Below are 20,788 nucleotides of genomic sequence, written 5' to 3' on the forward strand. Positions count from 1 at the left end.
CTTCTGCACTCTCACTGTTCATATTCTGCAGAAACTCTGAAACACTGTTTTCCTGGTGGTAAGTTCTGGCCTCTCTGTGCCCCAGCGTCTCTTGGTTTTCATCACATAAAGCAGCTGCTCCTGGGAAGACACAGATGCTAGGATCCTAGACTTTATGCCATGTTTAGCCTGGGGAAGACCTTGAAGGTCACTGAGTCTGACCCCCCATTTTAATTTTATTTATATACAGTTTTCCATTTGGAAAGCAATATTAGTCCTTCAGTAGTCCAGCTAAGATAATCACTGTTCATTTTTAATGTATTCCTTCAAGGCTTTTTCTATGTATATTTTTCTACAGTAGTACTTATATTGGGCACCCAAGTTTGTTGCCTTCTTCTTTTACTTAACATTGTGTCGTATATACTTTAATTTTTTCTTGTTCAGCCCTTACCACCATTTTAATGGTTTTAGTGGTTTATCAAATAATTTCTAGAAGAATCTTCTTAGCCATCCTCCAATTGCTACATTTAGTGTTTGTAGTTTGGTGGGGAGAGTGATTCTATATATATATGATGAAAGGAAGTATTTCCCCATAAATAGATTTTTCTTTATTTTGGACTTTTCCTTGGGCTACATACCTGGAAGTGTGTGGTGAATGAGTTTGGGAATGTGAGCACCTATATAGCGCATAATGCAGGTTGCCAAATTGTTTTTGAAAGAGCACTGGAACCGTTGAAATCACTAAAGTCTTCCAACGTCACTTCCTAGGTCAGTAAATTGGAAGGCTGGATAAATGAAATGACTACCTGAGGTCACCAGGTGTCTCTTCACGTCTGACTGGTAACACAGAAGCGCTGAGCCAGCTCAGTGTTTAGATTTTATTAGGTCACCTTTACCTGACCTTTCCATAAATCTCTGTACATATTTGCTGAAATGATTCTTCACAAATATTCTGGGTACATTTGTATGTAAAATGGACATAAAATTTCTTTACTTTCATTATTACTAATGTCCAATAGAAAATAAAGAGGTATTCACAGTGTTACTTCAGATTACATTGGTAACATTCATAATATATTAAAAATTTTTTCTGCCTTCTAGTTACTGTGCAGAATATAGATATATATTATACAACCCACTTCATTGGTAGAAAATCGACCAAACTTTACTTGTGAGTGAATAGAGTTCTACTTTTGGACGTTCTTCCTTGCTTCGTAGGGATCATAGGGACGGTCACTATCTTGATTATGATGAAAGCCGCACACACACACAGGCACAGAGATTTGGTGTTCCTGTAAAATCTGTCTTCCGATGACACACTGTTACTGATTTATGGTATGTGTATCGCGCTAACTGCCACAACTAAAAAGTTAACTGTGTTTTTCCATCAGCATTGGCGTGTAAGAATAGTATAAGTTTGTAACATGAGGAAATGAAATAGAAGACAATTTATTTCAAATACAGTAATTCCAAGTTACAGAGTTGTGAATACTGATGGGTATTTGTTTTCTTTTTTATTAAAGGTCAGTCCAGCTCCACTTCAGAGAATGCAGTTGGTGAGATGTATAAAACTCGAATTCCCAGCAAAGCTCTCTCCCTTAATTCCTTCCATGCTGTCAGATACTATTCTAAAGTCATCCCTTCCTATGATGCAGCTGCCATAACAAATCAGAACATTTCAGTTCATTTTCCAGCAGCTGTGCCCAAAGTCTCAAAGTTTCTTCCTCAGCACTGCAATTCTGTGCTGGGCCAGACGTGCACAACGCATCCCAACTGTCTGGTAAGTCTGCTGGGGTCTTAGCTCAGATTGGATTCTTTTGTTCCAGCCGTCAGGGGCCCCTGGCTTGCACTGTGTCGTTCATACTCTGGTCAGAAGTCTCTTAGGCTGGGACCAGGTGCACTTAACCCAGGCTCTCATTCCCCATGCTGCAGGACTGGTATCTAGATATCCAGGATCAGTGAATCTGGATGGGGCCCTGCTGGTATGACCTGAAGTGTCCAGATGGGACCTGATTTCCTCTAGAGTCCCTCCCTTTCGCCCCTCTGCTTCTAGGATGCCACATCCCATTTCACCAGCCTCACCCACACCTGTGCTCTAACTGCCTGCTGCTTTATCTATCTCTTCGGCTGGCAGCACTGGGCTGATTTCAGATCCCAGATGTCCTCGTATCACGGATATTTTTGGAACATCCCCTCTGTTCTAGCATTGTGCTAAGCACCAAGAATGAAGTGTATAAATAGATGTGATCCCTGCCTGAGTGTCAGAGGGAAAGAGACATCGAAGCTAGTAATTGTGATCCGTGCTGGGGCACGTAGGAGGCACACCCTAGTATATACAGTATAATCTCGAAGAAATACTGGAAGAAATACTATCAAAGCTGAGATCTGAAGAATAAGAATTAGCCCAGTAGAGTGGTCGGGAGTTGGGAGTGAGGAGGGCAATAGCATTCTAGGCAGATGGATCAGTATATATAAACAGTGGTATCTTTTTTTTTTTAATGTTTCAAGTTTTTATTTACATTCTAGTTAGTTATAAATGGTGGTATCTTTATTTTTTGGAAGAACTGTCCCGTTCTAGAAAAAGACCCAAACCAGCCTGGCTTGTTTTAGATGGACTTCTGATAACCTTAATATAGTTGCTAATACTTTTGTGTATTAATAATAGCTAACACGTTTTGAGCACTCAATAAGTAATGTGCCAAATACTCTGTGTACTTAATGTGTATGAACTAATGAATCCCTGAAATAATTCTTTGAGGTAGGTGCTATTATTATTTCCCATATAACATCTATAAAATAGGAATAATAGTGACCTTCCCAAAAAATGTTTATCAGAAAAATACTTTAAAAATAATTACAAAGAAATTTTGAAATATGAATTATCTACAGATATAATACTGTTGCTAACGATCATCATTGTACAAATAGGAAAACCAGGGTAAATGAAAAAGAGATTGTAACATTTTTTTTTATTGTTGACCTATACTTCTGTGTGTAGTTTTTGTTGGAGAATTGTTGTAAGAGAATAATTACTTTTAATAACAATAAATAATACATATTTTAATGGGTTTATTCACCTGAAGATTCCACATGGTTTTATAAATCATTTCATATTGCTTTAAGACATAGAAACTATATTTGTGACATTATGAGTAAGAACAGGCCAAGAATCAATTAATGTGGCTTTCTTTCCCCTTTGCAGCAACAGTTTTGGGCATATTAATAGCACATGTTTGAAATTCACACTCTAGACCACCTGTTGGGTACAGTTTGACAATCCAGGAAGAATGGAACAAAGAATGATCTTGAAAGCTACACCCAGAGACCTAATATCAAAAGAGTTTGCACTGTAAGGCTTCTGATAAATGTGCTAAAAGCTTCTGCAGACAGATAGCAAAAGTGCTAGCCACCCACTTTCACTGATCTTCACATATGCTTGGATCTCCCCAGCCAGAGCACTACAAGAACAAATGGCCTGGTGATCTAGACTTTTTTTTTTCCCCTCAAAAAAGATTCCACAATTTATGATCCACTTGATAAAATGATAAGATTAGGGAGTACTTTGATACTCCGGCATCACTGAGTATAGATGTTGCAACCTGATTCTTTTTTTTAGTATCCCTGTGAATTACTGTCACTCATTTCTAGGTGGTACCTGTCTAGATTTGACATTTCAGAGAGCTTCCTTCGTTATTCACCATCCAAACTAAGATATCTTAGTTTGAGAGAGGTGTTTACCTCCTCACTTGACTCCTAATGAATAAATTGATGTGTTGGTTTTTGTATCTCGTAATTCCATGAGTGAAGTGAGAGCGAATAGGTCGATTCTCCTTTCCGGATCGTCAGTTACAGCCTAACAGATCTTTCTCTGTTTTTCATCTCCTCCTCCCTACTGATATTAGAAAAGACTGCTGAATATAAGGGGAGAAAAATATTTGTTTTATATTTCACTGAAATGTTCTTATGCATACTATAAGTTTTATTGTTAAAGAAAATATTCAGTTTTGATCCAAAGATCTGTTTTTGTTTCGTTTAATAAATATGTGTTCCCTCTTTTAGTAGTACAATGTAGAGAATTTAATTTTAGTTTGAAAAGTAAGTGCGATTTTTGAAAAGTTTAAAAATTACTTTAGGCATAGCCTAATTTTTATGTTAGATTGTATAACTTTTCTTTGAGGATGCCATGATGATGGAACCTGTAGATGTTTGACACACTTTATAAAGGAACTAAAAGTTTCCAACTAAGATTCTATGCTTATTATTATGAATGTGTGCTCGACTCACTTGGTTTTAGGAGTGATTGCTTTGACATTGTATGAGAACCTGTTGAGGTATTTTGGGCACTCGAGACTACTTCCTGTGTTCACGACTGGTCTCATTGTTACTGGGACTTTTACTTTGCATTGGGATTTCCCTAGGTACACGTGTGGATCATGAGAGACAGTCTGTGGCTGGGAACTCAACAGGAGACCTGAAGAGTTCAAGCCATACATCCTGGCTCCTTGCTGCTCTCAGACCCCCTTTCCTTTCAGCATGAAGAGCAAGGCTACTAGATCCATTGTTAAAGCTCTGTTTTTTCCATTGCTGCTTCCCATGATCCTGAGCTTCATGCAGGTGTCTAAATTTGTTTCTAAATTATGCTCTTCCAAGTAAGTTCAACTCTCAGCCAAGGAGGAAGAGTTAGTTGAGCAGGATTTTCCTTTGTAGAATCAACTTGGCTGGTCATGAGACAGTTGCAGTGTTACTTTTATAATGAAAAAGGTGCAAGGAGTTGCCTAGAAAAAGTGACAGCTTGCAGATTTCACACTGGTGATATAGCAGACACTGTCCCTGTTTAAACAAGGAGGAAGGGCAGAAACGAACATTTATTGAGCCCTTTCTGTGGCCCAGAGAAGTTATTAGACTTTTTCTCAAGGAGAAGGACTTAGTCTTACTCACTTCTATATCCTTAGTGTCAGCCATCTTGCTGGATGGATGGAAGGGTGCACAGGGGCTTGGATGTGGAGCCAAAAGGTAGAAGGGTCTGAACTTGAGTGATGACTACGAGAAACGAAAGGAAGAGACATAGTCAAGCCCTTAGGAAGGCATTTGAAGTAAAGACAGATGGGAGAATGAAAGTTGATGTTTAGCCATCACTATAGTGTTCATTAATAGTTTAGCAGTCTGTTTACACCTATTTCCTTACCCCTCTTTTCTAATATAAGAGTTAGATGGTCTCCCAGCATTGCAGAAATGACAGTAATTGGTAATGTTTATAAACAGAACTGTTGTATGTTTAAAGGAGAACTCTCAAATGTTGAATAACTCAAGAATTATTCAGTCATTTATTAATTTGTTCAGCGACTATTTATTTGGGAGGCATTGTCTTAAATGCTGGGAACACAACTATACATGAGGCATAGTCTTTTTCACCTTCTATATCCAGAAGCTTGGAGTCTACTGGGAGAGACAGGTAAAACAGAATTATGGTGGAGTTTGGTGAGTGTTGTGACAGGGGAAAATATAAGGTACTACTAGGTACCTATAAGCATCACACATCCAGTTAGGGGACTCATGGGAGGCTTTTGAAGATAGTTAACATCTAAGATATCCTCGTCTCATAAGTACTTGCCTCCTAATGTTGTTGAGAAGGTTAAATGAGATATGTATAAAAGCCCCTAAAACAGTGCCCTGGCACATACAAAACATTCAATACCTGGTTGTGATAATTGTGGTGATAATGATTAAGCTGAGATTTTAAGAACCAGGAGGCATAGCTAAGCCAGATGGCAGAGATGTGGGGACCAGTGAGGGAGATGAGTTTTCAGGCAGTGAGAACTGCATTTGCAAAAGTACCAAGGAAAGGATTGCATAGCACAAATGGAGGAGTAAAGGAAATTCCACAGGGCTGTTCATGGAGTTCAAGTGTGGGGTGGAGAAAGAATGAAACAAAGAGATAGCCAAGGGCCATGCGATACTGCCTTGCTGGGACTTATCATGGTGCTCACTGCTGTCATGATATTGACATAAGCAGTTTTTTATTTTAGAATCACTGCTCTGGCTTCAGCGAATAGAAGGCAGAATGAATTGAAGGGGTCTAAAACCAATTGGCTGTTTAGTAATTCAGGCAAGAGATGGCCAGAAATAAGTCATTGGCAGTGGGGATGAAGAGAAGTAGACAAATCTGGTTAATGTTAAGGGGGCAGACTTAGCAAGACTTGATAGATGATCCAGTGTGGGGGTTGTGAAGAAGTAAGGCTAACACCTAGGTTTCTGGCTTTGGTAGCTGGACAGGTAGTACTGATGGCCACTGAGGGAACACAGGAAAAGAGCATTTGGAGGTCTGGTGCTGGAGGATGACAGTTTTAAGTGCGGACATGCTGTGTGTAGGATATCCTAATGAGGTAGCCAGGAGGTGTTCAGATTTGTGTGGCACAGGTGGGAGATCTAGATGAGAGATGACATGGTCTGGGGAGTCATCAATCTGGGGTAGGGAGAATGTTAAAGTTGGGGATTCAAACATTAAATGGAGGGATTGGCCTGGATGACTCATAAGGGCCTTCTAACCCTGCAATTCTATTATAATTCATCGTTGGGCAGGCCCACAGTGTTTCATGATATCGTAAGTTACCAGAGATTCAGGATGCTCTGGCAAAACCCTCAAAGGCAGAGGGCACAACTTGCCAGTGGCAGCTATGTTTATTTGCTGGTTGTTTTCTGAATTGTGGGAAGTTTCTCTGAATCTGTAAGTTCTGAAAAACTCAAAACTTGGGCAATACTGGATCTATTTCGAGTGTGACAAAATAGCAACAAACCGCTCAGGTAGGTAGTGCCTACCCCCTCTTTTGGGGGCATCAGTTTTACTCTAGTCATTTCCCACCTAGCTTGCCTCATTCGTTGAAGTGACTTGCCTGGTCTGTGTAGGTATTCTGGTGTGACTCCCATATAGCGAAATCACTTTGGGGAAGGAGCACAGCATGTTAAAATGCGGATCCCCAGGCCATACCCCACAGGGTCACATTGGCAGACTTGGCTGGGCTAATACTCAGGAATCCTCATTTTAACATGGCCAGATGTGTTGTGGGTATCTGATTATCCTACTTAAAAACCCAATGCACATGGGGTGCCCGGGTGGCTCAGTTGGTTAAGTGTCCAACTTTTGATTTCAGCTCAGGTCATGATCTCAGGGTGATGAGATCGAGCCCTGTGTTGGGCCCTGTGCTGGATGTGGAGCCTGCTGGGAATCTCTCTGTCTCTCCCTCTACTCCCCCTGCCCCTACTCATGCACATCCTCTCTTTCTCTCTGTCTCGATCTAAAAAAAAAAGAAAAAGAAAACAAAACCAAAAAACAAAAACAAAACCCCAATGCACATAAATGGATGCAGATCCTCATAGAGAACACATAAACAGAATAGACAGTAAAACCATACATCACTGACTTCCAGACCTGGCAGTGCATCATAAGCACTTGTAGATTTGTGAAAACTATATATATTGGGACTGCTGATTCCATATTTCTAGAATGGGGCCTAGTACCCTGCATAGAATGATCGTGATAGGCAGCCAGGTGTGGGAGCCACTGCTAGATTTATAACCTGCTAATCACGTGCATGTTAAGGGCTGATGTCAAGAGGTGAAGCACAAGGAGCGTGGCTCTCCTAAACTAGACAGGTCAGCACTGAGAATAATTACTTCCACACTAGTTGATTGAGAAAGGTTTTGCTGAGGAGGTGAGTTTCAGAAACTGCTTTGGTGAGTCAGAAAGATAATTAGGTAAGAACATTTCATGCCCAGAGTATAGTTGTGGGAAAACTCAAAGGTTCGAGAGCAGACCCAGAGAGTTTTGAGTAAGTATAACTAAGAAGAGTGAAAACCAAAAAATAAGTAAGGTAGGGTTTTGCTCCCTTTGGTTCATATTGATAGAAATTGCCTGCATGAAGGCAGGTTCTTTCTCATTTTTATTAAATCTTTCACGTTTTATGAAATTACTCTAAAGGCATTGTTAAAAGCAGAACGCCACTTTTGCAAAATAATGAACAAAGGAAAACATTTTTGAATACTCGGCATTGACATATAACAAAATCTTGAGGCCAGAATCTGTCAAGTTTCTGTGCAATTCCTGAGCACACTGTTGGTTTTCCCCTTTCCCTTCTGCCAGTCTGCCTGTTACGTGGAATAAGGAAGCAGGAAGCCCACGGATCACCTTGGTTAATCCGGTATCAAGAGCTTCTTTCATCACCATGGAAATATGACAATCCCACGGAAGACAGCAAAACCTCTTATCTCTGTATTTTTCAAGGCTCTTTTTACATCCCAGAATAATGTCCTTTCTGAAAACAAAAGAACAGGAAGACACACACATGATCACATTACTTAGTATCGTGTATGCTGTGGAATTTTATTCAGCAAACTCCAGAAAAAAGATTTTTCGTATTTTGCTGGAAGCAAAGATTTCTAGAAGTCAGATTATAAGCTAGGTGGGTTTGAGCCCTGCTGGGAGAAACTTCAGGGAAACGGACTTCAAAAATGCACGATAAACTTGTTCTGAAAAGTCTGCTACACTGTATATCCTAAGAAGTCCCTGCAAACAGATATTCCTTTCCACTTCTTCCCCAAGTAGTCTTAAGGCTAATGTGACTGTGTTGGGAGGAGTGTGTTTTCTCAAACACTGAATTCTTTCTCCTTTCATCCTGTCTCACTCAGGCTGTTTTCTTGTGTCTCTCAAAATAATAGCCAATATCTTTAAAAATTCTAGGGCTTAGGCCCTAGGAGACCCCATGCCACTTTTAAACCCCAACAACAGATCTCAGTACCGCAAGCACTCTGAAAAGTCCTTGCTTGTTCTTTTCCCCCATAGACCTGAAGCTGATCTCAGTTTTGAACTAGAAACTACTGGAAAGGAGAAAATCTTTCCTATAGCCTTGCGTATGTCAGGATAGGTGCCCAGAAACGAGAATAAACATTGATTTCCCCCCACCCCCTACTGCTTTGGTCTCATACTGCTTTTCTCATATTGCAGTATTCGAATACTCTTAAACCTGTTGTTTATAAAGCATTAAGGGGTGAAAATCCCATGGGATTCACTTCCCTATTAGTAATTAGGTTTGTAAAAATGCTTTTTGATTTTATTTAGTGGAATCAAAAAAGAAAGCCAATGTGATTGAAGTATTGGTTTTATCTCCTCATGGAACGCTGTAGACCTACCCTTTTATGACATCTAATGGGTAAAATAATGGTTTTAAGTATCTTGCTGAAAAGACACTCCAGACTTTTTTCCAGTGTAAAAGAAAGCTCAATTCTTTTATAGGGGTAGTGAGTCCAGACCTGGACAAAAATGCCTCTAAGCTTTCCATAGAGACAAAGGAAGGGGTAAGAGGGGAGATATCAATTAAGTTATTTTTCTTTAGAAGTAAACAATGGTGGGGCGCCTGGGTGGCTTAGTCCTTAAGCGTCTGCCTTCGGCTCAGGGCGTGATCCCAGCGTTCTGGGATTGAGCCCCGCATCAGGCCCCTCGGCTGGGAGCCTGCTTCTTCCTCTCCCACTCCCCCTGCTTGTGTTCCCTCTCTCGCTGGCTGTCTCTCTATCTCTCTGTCAAATAGATAAATAAAATTTTTTTTAAAAAATCATGGTTTAAAAAAATGGTGTTTGGAAAATTTGAATATGAACATATTATCTTGGCATTTAAAAAGCCTTTTTTTTAAAAAAGAGATTTTATTTATTTATTTGACAGAGAGAGACAGCCAGTCTGACAAGCAGGGGGAGTGGGAGAGGAATAAGCAGGCTCCCAGCAGAGCAGGGAGCCCGATGCAGGGCTCGATGCGGGGCTCAATCTCAGGACCCTGGGATCACGCCCTGAGCCTAAGGCAGGCAGTTAACGACTGAGCCACTAAGGTGCCCCTAAAAAAGCCTTTTTAAAAAATTAATCTTAAGTAACTGAGAAATGATTGCAGGATTTGCTCTGGGCTCAAAATACTCCTTTGCTTTCTTGAGTCATGTGAGAAGAATTGTATATGGGTAAGGGAATTCTTTTCCTGACCATCATTGCCCTCACCCTCTGCAGCAAGAGCTGAGTTTCAATGTAAATATTATTTCTGGCCACAAGACTTTCAGCTCCTTTTTAAAAACCTCGCCACAGAACCTGACTGGCAGAGAATGTGTTTGTACTTAGTATCACTATCAATTCTCCCTGAAATGAAAAACTTACAACAATGGATGCAATAAAATGCTGCTCTTGGGGTGGGATTGTGTCAGCCCAAGGGGCAGATACAGGGAGATCATGTTGAAGGATTTGTACTTACAACCTTGGCTCTGGTCCAGCTAAGGCTGGGAAAAATACTCCCAGTTCCCCGCTCTGCAGCAAATGTTGTAAATTCACTCTACAAGGAGGCTCGTCCTCTGGCCTTGTTTGGGGAGATGAACTTGAAGGTGCGTGTATGAATGGTTTGCTCGTTGAGGCTCAAAATAGTTCGCAAAAAGAGGGTACCTAACCAGGTTAACTGTATTAGAGAAATTGAGTTAAAATGTTAAATCTCAGCCACTAGAATTGGCTTTGTGTCATTTGGGTATTTCCTTCAAATGCTAATGGAAGCTCAAGAATACTAATCAGGTCCCATTGGCAAAGCCAAGTGAGTCACAGCAGGCTTCCAGCTGAAAATTATTTTTCACTGTCTACACATGGATATTCTGCTACCCCTTAAAGGCAGGGCAAAGCCATGGGTGACTGTGCTCCTTCTTTGGCCAGTCCAGGCTTCCCACAGTGTGTCCTTAATGTGACTTGCTCTGTTACATTTCCCGGCCCTCACCTCTTCATCGTCAATGCCTGATGCTCTTGCTCTGTGCAGCTCTGGGTGACTGCCTTACCCAGGGGCCCCTAAGCTTCCTAGAGTGGCTGAGTGTCTTGGAGAAAGCATGAGGTTAGAGGTCAGAGCAGCTTGATCGAAGCCTAGGTCCACCACTTTTTAGCGGCGTAAATTTGAGCTAATTTTGTACTTATTTAAAAATGGAAGTGACAGTATTCACTTAGTTGATCAGGTTCTGAGGACTGAAGATAATGGTTATAAAGTTCCTGGTATGCAGTAGACCTTCCCTACGTAGTAGTTGCTGTTATTTTGGTGCAAGAGAATTTTTGCTTCCCTTCCTGAAGCCTCTCTGCTCACCAGGACACCGTCTACACAGGAGGAAGAAGAATCACAGTTCTCAGTAGCATTTCATGTGACTCTTCCAGTTTTGTAGGACCCTAAACAGTGAGGGTCTCTCTCAGAAGTTTCCTTCCTTCCTCTGTGACTAGCCAGAAGAGCAGAACACTTATACTTGAGACCCTCTTCCCCATCGCCCGCCACTCCACCCCACACCTCCCACCAGAGTCAGGCCGAAGCCTTTTTGTAGCAGGGAGGGATAAGCAGTTTGAATTCTCCACATGATGCTAGGGTTGCTAAGGAGCCTACTCCTGGTTTATTAATCTCCAGGTCCAGGGATTCTCTTCCACCCTCATATGCCAGCTTTAGGGGCTCATGTGAGAGGCAGCACGGCACATTTGAACCCCAACTCCATTGCTTCTGGTCTTTATTCAGGGCTCATGAGTACTCAGTTTCTCTGAGCCTCCTTTTTCTCATCTGTAGAGCTAATACCGAACTTGCAAGTTTGTTCTGAGGGTTAGAGAAAATGCACACAACATGCCGTTGAGGATAGCGCCTTTCCCAGAGTAGGGGGTCAATAAATAAACTGCTCATTATACTTTCTTACTGCTTTTTGCACAGTCTTTGCTCTCTGTCCCTTCTTTGCTGAAAGCATGCAGCACCCCACTGGTCGTTTCCCTGCATAATTTCTGCTTTCTTGCCTTTCTTATTTATACTCACAGGCACCATCAACCAACACTTATCATTGGTACCTTTTTGATCTTTTCGAAGATTTTCATTTGTTTTCTAAAAGTAACATGGGTTTATAAACTTGAAATAAAACTGTATAACATAGAGTAAAAATCTCTTTCTTCCCCTGAAATCTTGCTCTCTCTGGAGGTAACCACTCTTAACAGATTGGTATGTTTCCTTCTAGATTTTCTTTTATACACACAAAAACATATGAATTAGCATGTGGAGAGACATTTAGATTTCTTACAAAATTAGAATCATATATTGTTCTGCATTCATGTTTTTCCCTATTTAAACTGTTTATGGACATTTTCCATACCGGTATGTCAAGACTTCATTCTTTTAAATAGCTGACTTCGTGTTCTATTTTAAGAATATCTCAAAATATATTTAGTTAGTTTCCCAATGACAGAGATCTATTTTTTCTTCATTTTTAAATTTTTTATAAACTATTACAGTAAACAACATAATTATATCTTTACATGGTTATGAAAATATATCTGTGTGATATATTCAGCCAAGAAATACTTATTGAGAACCCTCCACATAACAGGCACTGTTTTAGCAAACTCCTTAACTTCAAGGAGCTTAATTTCTAAGGGAGAATACCTGAAATAAATAAATATAAAATGCCATGTCAGCTAGTCATGAGCTGTGATAAATACATTAAGGAAGAGTGAAAGTGGGGACAGGGACAGTTGGGATGCTATTTTAGATAAGCAGGTCGGGGGAGGGAGGTTGAAAAGTTGGCATTTGGAAGAAACTTGAGTAAAGTCAGATAGCAAGCTGTTTTAGTGATCTGGGAAGAGAGCATTCCAAGTAAGCGGCACAAGGACTACAAAGGCTCTAGGGTGGGTGTATTTGAGGAGGAGCACTGAGGACAGTGAGGGTCGAGTGGAGTTGAGGAGAGAATGGGGACCAATATGATGTAGATCCTTAAAGGCCTATGGTTTCTTAACAGATGGAAGCCAGTCTAAGAGCAGGGAGGCACGTGATCTGAGGTACATTTTGAAATGGGCAGTGTGATGGCTGGGCAGAGCATAGACTGGGGACCCAGAGCCGAAGTGGAGGGCTGTAGTTAGAACACTCAGTAATCCAGGCAACTGATGATGGTGCTTTGACTGTGAGCACTGAAACGTAGTTACTAAGAATAATGGTTTGGATGGCCTAGTGAAGATACAAGTCTGATGGGAGGGATTCTTGAGAGAATGGGAGAAGATGTAGAGGCATCAAGAATAGACAGCTCTACATGGAGTTTTGCCATGAAGGAGGATTGGGAAATGGGACAGTTGCTAGGAGGTATGTGTGGTTAGAAGAGGAGAAATTTCTGCATGTCTGTATGCTGATAGAAATTAGCCTGTGAAGAGGGACATATTTATAATGCAGAGAGGTAAGGTAATGCTGGTGCAACTTCTTTGAGTAAGCCAGAGGATTGTGGAGACGAGCAGGTGGTGGTAGGAGGGAAGGCAGCATACATGGGCCTAGGTGCAGGAGAGAGGATGGATGCGATGGTGGGAGTTTTGAAAGGCTGAAGAAGAGAGGAGGATGTTTGACATAGCTTTCTAGGAGAATGGGAGCGTGAATAAACTATGGCAACATACGGTTGCTGTGCAGCACGAGCCCTCATTTGAAGCATGTGGTCATGAATTAAAGTGAGACCGGTTGGCACGTGTTTGTGTGTTTTTTCTCCAGGCAGATTCAGCTGTCTGGAGGATGGTGTTCAATAGGCAGAGATTTAATTGGGGTCTCACTAAGCACTTTCAACAGAGAAGATAGGGTCTAGAGAGTCAATGGAGTATACAAGAGAGGCACGATAATGAAGAACTGGGAAGCACGACATAATGTATAAACCTATCAAAAAAATCTGTTGTACACCTGAAACTAACTTAACATTGTATGTCAACTGTACTCAAAAAAAAAAAATATATATATATACACATATATATGTGTATATATATATATATAGAGAGAGAGAGAGAGCGTGCACATGCATGTTTGTGAGAGGGTGGGGGTTGTGGGGGCAGAGGGAGAGAGAGAGAATCCTAATTAGGCTCCATGTCCAGCGTGGAGCCCCACATGTGGCTCGATCTCACGACCTTGAGATCATGACCTGAGCCAAAATCAAGAGTTGCATGCCCAACCTACTGACCCATACAGATGCCCCCTGAATTTTTGTTTTAAGTATTTAGGGGGAAAAAAAAGAACCAGGGAATGTTGCCTAGGTAAGGAGGGTGGGAGGGCACTGTAAAGAGGATGAGTGGATTGAGGTCTTTGTCCTGTATGGATAAAAAAAATCATTGGCATCACAGCACTAGATAGAGCACTGAGATGTAAGGATAAGGTGGGGGGTAAGATCAGACATAGTGGTTAGAGAATGGGCTACTCAGCATTGTGGGTATGGAGTGGGTGATCTTATTGGTATAACCTTGGGAGTGTTCTTTCTCATTTGTGAGAAAGTGATCATACAAGGTTATTGAGAGAACATATACACCAGTAACTACAGCAAAGCCTCATTTATCCAATACTGTTGGCAGTTGAGAATCATATTCTGGAATATGAACATTCCAGAAAACAAATACTTAAAGCATATGTTTTATTTTAATAATTTTGATAGAATTCTTTCTAATGGCCATTTAACTGAGTAGCTTCGATCTTATCACTAGGAGAGATTGTACTCGAACAGAATATGTGCACAGAGAGAGAAAGAGCACAAGAAAGTGAGAGAGATTGTGTGAGTACTTTAAGGAAGTGCCAGTATTTTCAGAGAGCAACCATTTCCAGGGAGTTAGACTTTATAAGGTAATAAGTTTCTATTTTATAGCAGATGTAGGAAGGGGATTCTATTTGCTGATCAATTGTTTATTTCCAGTCAATACCAATTAGTAGGAAACTAAAGACACAGAAACACAGTAAGAGACCCAGATTAATGTAACCCCAGATACAGAGTTCAGGAATATGAAATAAGTGCCAAGTACTCAATGTGCTGAGAAAGAAGGATAAGTCCTTAGGTTGATAGAGTGTGACTGGATCCAGATGAGCCCTCCTCTTGAGTTGAATGGTCAGTAGTTTTAAACGGGAGGATAAAGTTAGCATTTCAAGTATGTTAAGGGAAAGTAGATTATTTCAGAAACAGTGATGGGATCTCTGCTAGCTATTTGGGAGAAAAGATAGAAGCAGTAAACCTGCACTCCTACCTCATTCAACATAATTAATTCCTGATATATTAAAGAGTTAGGAATTAAAAATCAAAACCAAAACAGTTATTAAAGAAAACAGATGTATGTTTTTATAAACTTGAAGTGATGACTTCTTTTAAAGAATGGTAATGAAACCCAGACCCATGTGATTAAACACATACACACGCACCATATTTTCAATTAATGTAACTGGCAAATGGCTTGTTTCTCTAGTATGTAAAGAGCTCTTTAAATCAATAAGGAAAAGACAAGCAACCAGAAAGAAAAATGGGCAAAGTTAATAACATTTTCATAAAGAAGCATAAGAAAAACAAATGTATGAATAGATGTTTATGATAATCATTGATAAATAAAAATGAGCTGTTTTCCCACTACTATATTTGGAAAAGTTATAAACTTTAACTCAGTATTGACAAGGGAGTGGGGAAAAACTATCATGTAGACAGGAGTTTAAATTTTCATCACCTTTTTAGCAGTGTTGGTCAAGATTTTAAAGGTACATACTTTAAATTCCACAATCCCATTCCTAGGAATTCATTATAAGTTCAAGACCTTCTTCTTCAAAGGTGACATAAGGGCCATAAAGACAGCTTGCCTTTTTCCCTCCAATCACAACACAATCTGCCCTAGCACTACAAGTGAAACCAATCCCCAAAGAGCCAATAATTAGAAACAATTGCCCCTAACAGGCCACGGGTACTAAGTCATCCCATGCCTGTTGAATTTAGTCTCCATCAAAAGTCCTAAGGTTCTCATGTTACTCTCCCACCATTATAGCTCTTGACATTTCTTATTTGGACCCAATCTCTCACACCACCTTGAACCCAAACACTTCCGGAATCCAGTCATCAGCAAAATCCTTTGTACCACACTCCTTTCTAGGCCTCCCCTTGTATCCCCATCCTGGGTCTCAGCCCCTCTTGACTACTCAAGGACATTCCTCTAGCAATTGTCCCCTGCACCTCTTGAACACTGGATAGTCCCTTTCTACAGAGTAGATCGCATAGCACAATAAACATGCTTTAATATCTCCTATTAAAAAAAACCCAAAGGGCACCTGGCTGTCTTAGTTGGTAGAACATGCAACTCTTGATCTTAGGGACATGAGTTCAAGCCCCACATAGGTCAGGGATCCTACTTAAAAAGCAAACAAACAAATAGAAATCTTCTGACTCTTCTTCCTTCTCCACACTCCACTCTCCACCCATACTCACTGCCTTCCAGTTACCACTCCATTTCTCTAGTCTCCTTAGGAGTAAAACTCCTTGAGACAATTGTTTTATGCTTACCTTCTTCATCACCTCATTCTCTTTCTGTAAGCATTTTTACTGAAGTTTAATTAAGCTTCTGGAAGGTGCACAAATAGTGGGTATACAACTCAATGAATTATCACAAAGTGAATATACAGTGAACCAAACAAACCCAGGTTTGGTTCTACACCCCAGAAAACTTATTCCTTCTTCTACTTACTATACACTCCCTCCTCCCGCCCAAATAACTATCATTACTTTTAACACATCATTTTGCTTGTTCTGAAAAATTGCTTTGGAATAATACGTATTTATTTGAAGTAATATGTATTTCTTTGTGTGTATTTTTGTTTGCCCATTATTATATTTGTGAGATTTATTCAAGCTGTGGTGTGTATCAGGGGCTAGATCACATAGGGCCTAGTAGGGCCTGAGGATTTCTTTTCTGAGTGAAATGAAGCCCTTGGAAGGTTTTAACAGAGGAGCAACAAGATATGATTTTTGCACTAAAAATCTCATTCAGCTGCTACCTTGAGAATAGATTGAGCTGGAGAGTGAGGACGAAAATGAAAGCAGAGAGATTGCTTAGGAAACTGTTGCAACAATCCGATCACATTATTCTCCAGCTTTAAAAAGAAGAGGCATTTTAGGTCAGTCCCTCAGTGGAGCTAAACAAAGCAATAATAAACCAAGCTCAGTGTTGGACTGCAATAATTAGGCCAGCTATCACAGTTTAGGCCCAGAAAATAATTAACACCTTCACAACAAAAATAGCCTTTGGAAACAACTGTAATTTTAAAAATTAAAATAGGATCATTTATGGCTGAGAATAAATAGAAGCTTCAGTATTTTGAAAATTTGTGTCTTAAAAGTAATTAATACTACATCAAACACAAAAAAAAAACATACTCAAGGCCAGAAAATCAAACTGATTTGAGCTCCAAGGGGAAAGGACAGGATGGTAATGTTCATCAAAAACTGATTGATAAACACTATTAAATCTATAGATTGCCTGGACATACATATTGGAGATACAGTAGCACGCTATCCAGCATTTTGCATCACTGTTTGCATTTATTCTTGTTATTCTTAGCACTTGTGGCAAAGAAAAAAACCAAAGATTTGTTTTCTTGGTAAAAAGTGTTTTATTTTTATTTTTTATTTTTCGAAGATTTTTATTTATTCATTTGAGAGAGAGAGAGAAAGAGAGAACACAACCAGGAGATGGGGCAGAAGGAGAGGGAGAAGCAGGCTCCACTCTGAGTTGGGAGGCCAACGTGGGGTTTGATGTGGGGCTTGATCCCAGGACCTGGAGATCATGACCTGAGCTGAAGGCAGTTGCTTAACCATCTGAACCACCCAGGTGCCCTGGTAACAAGTGTTTTTAAATGACTTGGTTGAAACCAAGGATTACATGTGGTTGGGTTTTCATCTATGACTGCACATTTTGTCTAGGTCCTGAGAGTTCCCAGCTTTTGAAATGGAAATTTTAACATTTTTATTCAGATTCAAATATTTGGTTTTGTGTTGGTTTTCATAGCACTCTGGACAGGGAATAGGGCTGGGACTTGATGGATTTTATATCTGGGAACATGACAGACCCCAATTTAAACCATACAGAAAAATCAACTAAAATGGATTAAAGACTGGAACCATAAAACTCCTAGAAGAAAACATAGGTGGTAAACTCCTTGACGTTGGTGTTGGAGGTGCTGTTTTGGATTTGACACCTAAAGCAAAGGCAAAAAAGCAAAAATCAACAAGCGGGACTACATCAAACTAAAAAGCTTCTGCAAAGGAAACCAACAAAATGAAAAGGTAGCCTATGGAATGGGAGAAAATATTTGCAAGCCACAAATCCAGTAGGGGGTTAATATCCAAAAAACACAAAGAGCTCATGTAACTCAATAGCAAAAAATGAAACCAAAAACAACCCAATTTAAAAACGTGCAAAGAATCTGAATTTTTCCAAAGAAGTCATACAAATGGTCAACAGGTACCTGAAAAGATGCTCAACATTGCTCATCACAGAGGAAATGCACATCAAAACCACAATGAGCTATCACCTCACACCTGCTTGGATGCCTGTTATCAAAGGACAAAAGATAGCAAATGCTGGCAAGAATGTGGAGAAAACTGAACCCTCATGCAGTGTTGGTGGGAATGTAAACTGGCATAGCCTCTGTGGGAAACAGTATGGCGGTTCCTCAAAAAATTGAAAATAGAACTATATAATTCAGCAATCCCGTTGCTGGGTATGTGTCCAAAACCATTATCTTGAAGAGATATGTGTATTCCCATGTTCATCGTGGCCATTCATGACAGCCAAGGTATGGGAACAGCCTGTGTTGATGGACAGATGAAGGGATAAAGAAAATGTGATATGTATATGATAAATTTATTTTATATATTTGTATATAAATATATATTTATATACGTCTTAATATATTTACACATATAAAATATTTAGTCTTTTTTTTAAAGTTTGTATTTATTTATTTGAGAGAGAGAGAGAGAACAAGAATACAGGGGAGGAGCAGAGGAGAGAAACAAGCCGACTCCATGCTGAGCATGGAGCCCAACACAGGGCTCGATCCCACAACCCTGAGATCATGACCTGAGCTGAAATCAAGAGTTGGATACTTAACTGACTGAGCCACCCAGGCAGCCCAAAATATTATTTAGTCTTAAAAAAGAAAGAAATCCTGTTATTTGCAACCATATGGATGCACCTAGAGGGCATTATGCTAAGTGAAATATGCCAGACAAAAAAAGACAAATACTGCATGATACTACTTATCTGTGAAATCTAAAAAAAAGAAGAAAACTCACAGAAATAGTAAAAAAGTGGTTGCTAGGGGCTAGGATATAGAGGAAATGGTGAGAGAGATAGGGAGGAGAGCGAGGGAGGGGCAAAGGGAGAGAATCTCAAGCAGACTCCCCACTGAACACAGAGCCAGACTCGGGGCTCAGTCTCACGACCTGAGATCATGACCTGAGCCAACACCATGAGCAGGACACTCAGCCGACTAAGCCACCCAGGCACCCACCCCATGGTTTTCTTCGGGTAACTCAAAACCTGAATATTGCTGTCCCTACATCAACTGCTCAGAATCTTTATTTTATCTACCAAGCAGTTGAAGACAATGCCTTTGTATCTTCTGACCAAAAAAGGTAAATCAAATGACACTCTGAAGCCAGGTTAGACATGAAGCCAATAGTGCAAGAGCTTTGGAGTCGGACCAACCTCCATCATTTATGAGTGGGTGGCTCCCAACAGGTTGCCTTACCCTTCCACACTCCAGTCTCCTTATTTGTGAAAAGGAAACGTTTAATAGAGCCTGACTCTCCAGGTCGTGGGAAAATTCAGTGGGAGATTGGGCCTGGCACACAGTCACCATTCATTCTGTGTTAGCTGCTATGATTGTTGTTGTTGACGATGTTCTCGTTCCCATCTGAGGCTGGTGGGGGCAAATGAGTTTTGTGTCCATAGATACTCCCCCCCCCCCCAAATCCTACTGGGTAAGCAGCTGCCTCTGCTTCTTTCTCAGGCTGCTTGGTGGGACTTCGGCCTGCTGGAGGCACCAATCAATGACACGGTTGGAGCCCGCGTGTGAGATGAGGCGGGGGAGGGGGCTTGTGAGAGAGGGCGGCGATCACTGAGAAAGTCACGGCAGGTCTATAAACCCAGCACCATGGACACAGGAAACGCTAGCAGTAAATTGGTCTTTCTCTTTACATCTGGAGTCTCCAATCAACTTTTAAGCTTTGTAAAGACAGCGTGTCGTCTCCTTCTCGAGTCCCTCCACATGGCTGATGTTAGGTAGCTAAGTCAGCAGCCCTCAGTCTTTTTTCTGCTGATTCACACAGGGGATGCCATTCACAGGACTGCTCCGGTGCACAGGGACGCTCAAGATTCCATGACATTCCCAGCACACCAGCAGGTGGTCATTCCACCTTATTCCCTGTCCAGAATGCAAGGGAGAGTGACAGATACAGGAACACACCTTAGCTAGCTCCAAGGCACTTTTCAAAAAACAATTTTCATGTCTATCTTTACTGTTAGTAATAAGTTACTTTTGACACCTCACACTGATCGGTGCTTTCCGGATGCAGTGTGCTTAAACCGGCAGGGAGCTAGCTATGAGGAGATAGGATGAGAAGAGTCTGGGGGTGTTTATCAGGGTTTCCCTGCAAGTGTTATGTGGCTTTTCTTTTCAACTTGACCCTCCTGCAGGAACAGAAATTTTCTTGCCAAAAGGGGCTTAAAGGACTCTTCCTTTCTCTTTAGCCGATCACAACCTGCATAGAAAACAGGACTTAGTTGCTCAGATGGGAGCAGTGATTTCAATGACTGGTGTTCAAGATAAAAAAAGAAGAATCCCAATGTTTGTATGATACCAACTTTTGAAAATAATGTTTGGCCAACTTTCTTGCATAATGGGAATATGAGAAAGGCACAGAATAATTACAAAAGGGGGAGACCTGGAAGAGTGAGCTGTATCAGATCAAAGAG

General features: G+C 40.7%; 1 protein-coding gene across 1 annotated transcript in view; it reads left to right on the top strand.

The window, feature by feature from the left end:
• The window catches only part of SOHLH2 (spermatogenesis and oogenesis specific basic helix-loop-helix 2), a 47,475-nt gene extending 43,553 nt beyond the window's left edge, over nucleotides 1-3,922 (top strand). Inside the window, exons 10-11 of the mRNA XM_087864915.1 lie at nucleotides 1,503-1,759; nucleotides 3,182-3,922. Of these exons, the coding sequence (XP_087721041.1) occupies nucleotides 1,503-1,759; nucleotides 3,182-3,202 (278 nt within the window). The 3' untranslated portion in view covers nucleotides 3,203-3,922. The remainder of the gene's footprint in view (nucleotides 1-1,502; nucleotides 1,760-3,181) is intronic.
• Nucleotides 3,923-20,788: the final 16,866 nt, after the last annotated feature.

Source organism: Ursus americanus, chromosome 10 (genome assembly GCF_024610735.1).
Source record: "Ursus americanus isolate L20-20 chromosome 10, mUrsAme1.1.p, whole genome shotgun sequence".
NCBI classification, from domain to species: Eukaryota; Metazoa; Chordata; class Mammalia; order Carnivora; family Ursidae; genus Ursus; species Ursus americanus.